This window comes from Rhea americana, unplaced genomic scaffold, assembly GCF_003343005.1.
Source record: "Rhea americana isolate MKP2758 unplaced genomic scaffold, rheAme1 scaffold_40, whole genome shotgun sequence".
In the NCBI taxonomy this organism is placed as follows: domain Eukaryota; kingdom Metazoa; phylum Chordata; class Aves; order Rheiformes; family Rheidae; genus Rhea; species Rhea americana.
Window position 1 is genome coordinate 1,901,589 of NW_028186535.1, and position 4,991 is coordinate 1,906,579.

General features: G+C 39.6%; 1 protein-coding gene across 1 annotated transcript in view; it reads left to right on the forward strand.

Moving 5' to 3' along the window:
* ZBTB10 (zinc finger and BTB domain containing 10) overlaps positions 1 to 4,991 on the forward strand; it is a 36,056-nt gene continuing 31,065 nt past the window's right edge. Inside the window, exon 1 of the mRNA XM_085314298.1 lies at positions 1 to 285. Within this exon, the coding sequence (XP_085170424.1) occupies positions 1 to 285 (285 nt within the window). The remainder of the gene's footprint in view (positions 286 to 4,991) is intronic.

Consider the following 4,991-nt stretch of genomic DNA (forward strand, 5'->3'; position numbering starts at 1 on the left):
ATGGGAAGAAAAAGAGAGCAGAAAACTGATTCTATGATGAATCTGTCAAACAACAACTGTTCACCAAAGACAGCATGGGGAATCTGTGAAATGATTGAAGCTGCTACAGGTCCTGTGGCTCCTTCAGACATGGCAATGGTGCAGCCAGAGGAGAAAGCTCTGCGATGGGAAGGACAAGGAAAGATGGTGATAAGGATAGCTGTTCGCAGCCAGGCAGATAAAACTGTCTTTCCAGAAGCCTTTGTGCAACAGGGTCTCTCTAGGTTTAAGAGTAATAGCAGTCATGTACATAGCAACCATGAGAAAACGTGCAAATAAACATCAGACCATACTCTGCAATGTGAGTATCTCTCCAGTAATAGAAATCAGTGCAACACAAAGCCCTGGAACAGACTTTCACTTGGCTGAGGGGCCACAACATCACACTGAATTCAGGGCTTTGAGTGCATCTGGAATCCTTTAACAGAACAGCTGAGGTTCTGGCCCAGTGATGAGAAAATTAATTCCACGGGACTACAGTTGTTGGTATTTACTTGTTAGTCCCTTTTTATGTTGTTTGAAGAATAAGAAGGCCTTAAAAGGGGGTATTATCTAAATCTTTGAACACTTTCAAGTTGTTTTATATTGCCAGAGCTATGTGAAAGTACTTAGTGTAAAAGGGAATTAAGCCTGGAATGTATAACACAGAAATCATGGACATGTTTGGAAGAGAATATCCACAGTGCATGCAGGACTACATCATGCATTGGCATTCACTTTGCAGACAGGTGTGCCAGTTTGTGACACTATCATTCTTCTAGTTGTTTCTTACCACTCCTCTGCTGAGTTTCCACCCCCACAGCTCTGTTGGCAAAAGGAATTATGTGAGCACTCCCTCATGTGCTTCCAACAAGTCAGATGAATTAGTCAATGAAGAGGGTTTAAACCAACCTTGCTCACTTTGCCTGAAGCAAATTAAAGGACTCTTAAACAAACTCTTTTGCCAGCAGAGCTGTGGCAGTAGTAACCACAACATCAAAGAGGTAGCATATAACCGCAGAATGGGAAAACCTTCAAATGGTAAACTTGCACCTGGAACACAATGTCTGTCCACAGCTTTACAAGTAGGCACAAGCTATAGCATCTTATATGACACAGTATCTGTCCATGTGTATCTTTTATTTGGCAGTAAATACACAGTAATGCAGTTAGATTCTTTCACTGTGTGCTAGGTTAGGTTGCATTATCTCATAATTGCTGTGTGCTAAGAGTGTGCAAGGGAACAGTTATCAGGTGATGGATGCTATGTTTTAATTTATGATACCTTCCTATCATGTCTAAGGTCAAAAACTGTGATTGTGCAATTAAGTGACTCGCTGCATATCCTCATAAGCATTATGATTTATCTTTCCAAGTATCAGTTATTAGGAATTTCAAGAGAAATAACTGTACAAACTCAAAGTAATTCAATTTACTACAGTAACTGCTACCAGTTCTTGTCCAAACACTCTACTGACACTTAACAAACCTGTGAGTTTCTATTATTGGGAATTACACTTCCAAAAGTTTTCTCTTAACTAATTTGAAAGCAAGGATTGTAACATGAACAGATGTGCCTGTGTTAGCTTGGACAGTAATGAAATCTCAGCTTAAAATCCTTCCCACAACACTCAATGCTCTCTAGGCAACCAAACCTAAACCACCCAAGTCAGCTTAGGTAGGTATACCTCAGTTAAACCTGAGAATGCAGCATAGACATAACCTCAAACGAGTAGCAGTATGGAGGTTCCTGAGTCTTTGTGAGCTTCAACCATCGTTTTCCTTTCTTGGTACTTGTTCTGTGGAGTAGCTCTGTTTATACTACTTATTTTCTGTTACAGTCAATTTTTCCACTCTGGGTGTATCATGACATATGCACATTCACTTCTGGCACAGTAGTAAGGCTCTGATTCCCACACTCCTGACTTTAATGGCTGCCCACAGCAAATAAGCCTACTCTGCAGAGTAAGCTTTTTACTAGAGGCAAAAGAGCCCCTCCCCCATCAGTGAATTTCTAGCTTCAAAGATCCCTCTGTATGTAGGAATATCTGAAATACAACTTTCACATGTCGAAGAATATACATTTTCAGTAATACAAAATGCATGATACTGGAACTTCAGCTTAAACCACTCAACTCCTGGTTCTTTTTTTAGGATTCACCTGCTTTATGGCATGAACATTTACTGCAGAGATATGCTCTAGGAATTGGACAAATCACATCAATTTTAGAAGCTATCTTGGAAGAGCCAAACTCATCATGGAAGTGTTTGTTAGGTCATAGTAGGAATTCAGGGACAGATAATACATCTTTCCCTAGCTAACAAGCTGCTAGTGTCAGCACTATTTTGCTTAAACGCCCACGCTTTAGTTAAATATTGGACGTTTAGATCCTAGAAAACAAGAATAAATGACAACTGACGCCTTCATAAGGATGCCACACAAAGTAATCCCAGTGACTGGTAACTGCACAGTTTAGACTTGGGCTAGTGTAAAATGCTATGCTGCAATTTATATATAATATAATGCACTGATTATTAATTCCACTCTCATGTGAGATTGTTTTAATCTGCAAAAAGTCGAATTAGTTCATGACTCTTTCCCAATGAACCATGGGAGATTTTCATGTATTTCTGTAAGGCAGGAGAAGAAAGTGGAAAGAACTTAGGAACTATATCACAAAAATATGGAAGCTGTACATTTTGTCTGGAGAATGAGAATTCACATTGAACAAAATAGCATTTGTTACCTACAGAACTAGGACAGCTCACTGCTGAAAATTTCTTTTTTATATTGTGGCATCAAAAAAGGGAAAAGGAAAGGTGTTCTAGTTGTTGTTCTGAACTTTGGTAGTAAATACAATCACATCTCTCAAGAGAATGGGGGGGAAAGATATCCTAAAAAATTATAATGAGCCAGTGAGTTGTATATCAGTGACTTCTTTCAACTGTGAACCTTAGCAGCAGGAGGGTTTGATAGGGGAACTAGAAAAGACTTGATGAAGAAATAGTGAAATAATATTACCACAAAATAAACACAATCATGCTACAGCATTTAAGTCTGCTTGTTGAAATATTTAGTTCCATCAAGAAATAATATAAAACCTCATTTGCAACAAAACAATCTGAAAACAAAAAAACCTTCTGCAATGGAAATAAATCATCTGAAAATTTTTGCAAATTACTCAGGGACAAGAAAGAGTTACACAAAAGTCAAGATTACCAGGCGATGTTTGTGTCCGTGAAGATACTCAATAAAACTGAATGATCCAACACACCAACGCAAGCTCAATTCTGGTGTCACAGAGCCATTACGTACCAATTAAATTATCCACAAAAGATTCAATTAGGTTCCCCATGCTGAGTGAACTGAATGAAGGAGGAATCCATTGTAGCAAACTGGCAAAGCAGGAATGTGACAAGATTATCTTGGAGAAGCTATTACTAAAGGTCTTCTGAACAAACAGTTCAGGAGTCTGAGACGCTGACCCTGAGTAACCCAATGTAACTCTGAAAGTGGCCCTGCTTTAAACAGAAAGAACTCCAGAGGTTTCTTCCAATCTGAATTATTTTATGATTTGTGATATGTTTACTTATTTGTGAGCTGCACTCCAATTACATTTCTTTCCACTCCAAAACACAGAGAGATGGTAGCACACAGCTCATTATCCTGTAGCTCCTATACATTCTACCCTAGTTTATTATCTAGACCTCCACCCAGTAGGTTTTAACCTACAACCAGAACCAGTATGTTTACATGGCCACAACACGTCTCCTTCATAAATGTGAACCCTGTAGGGATTCTTAATAAAATTTTCTGTATATATTCACTGCAATCTGTAACAGCTCACTTAAGAAGTAATTTGCAATACCAAACACTTACTTAAAAACAGTATCATTTCAAAAGAGGGGGCAGAAATACTAATGCTGAGGTGCGGCAGTCAATTGAGAAATACTGACAGGCATGAATTAAGTACCACACGAACACAGAATCACTGATAAAGCACAAACCCCCAAACTTCTGAAATACTAGTCTGTTTTGCATTTTACAGGGTCTGTATTCTGGGAATCCTTTGCTTTGATGGACCCAGATTTGGATCGCTATCTCCACCCTGTGCCCCAGTGAGGCACAGCAAATTTCAAAATTCTGCATCTCCCATTACTCTTATCTCCTTGCCTAAATTCACATCATCTTTGCTCTTCTCTTGGAAATCTGACACTGCCTTTTACAGTTTCTAAGTTTCTCCGTGACCAATGCTCTCCCAACTACACCTCCTGAAATGTTACAAAGATACTCTTCATCTTAGTCAACAGAAGCTATTTTTCTACCTAAGGTCACTTTTTTTAGAGTAACTCTTTGAATGAAGAATAGGACATCCCCGTAAATTCTTCTCAAAAGTTTATTACAGCAGTTCTCTCCCACTGTCTTTCAGGATGCTGGAAAAGGTCAACTGTCCAAGCCCTCCTGCATATTTCCAGGCCAAATTACACAGAATTTTTTTTCCATTACACAATATATATATAGCTGCATTACACTATGGCTACAATACAGTCTTTCTTCATCTGGAAGACTCTATGGCCCTTCCTCTCTGACATCTTCTGTTACCAGCTCAGCATCTCCCATTGCTCTTCTACACTTGTCTGGATTCAGGCAGTCTCAACTACTCTCTTGTACTTACAACACTACACTTTACCATACCTTTTTGACACTATGATCAAAGAATCTACAGAGCTATAAAGATACGCCTCCAGCTTTCAACCCACAAGCGGAGGGATCCAATGTATTTACAGAATGGACGAGTATTCGCTTACAGTCCTGCTTCTGAAGGGAGCTTCACAGGTTCGGTTTCTCAGGCACATTTAACCGCTCTCCCTTCTCCATTCGTTTGTTGAACTCTCCATGGAGAGCGCAGCAGAAATTCTCGGCTTTCCCCCGCGAGTTACTCGAAGCGTGCTGCCCCGGGGATGAGCCCACT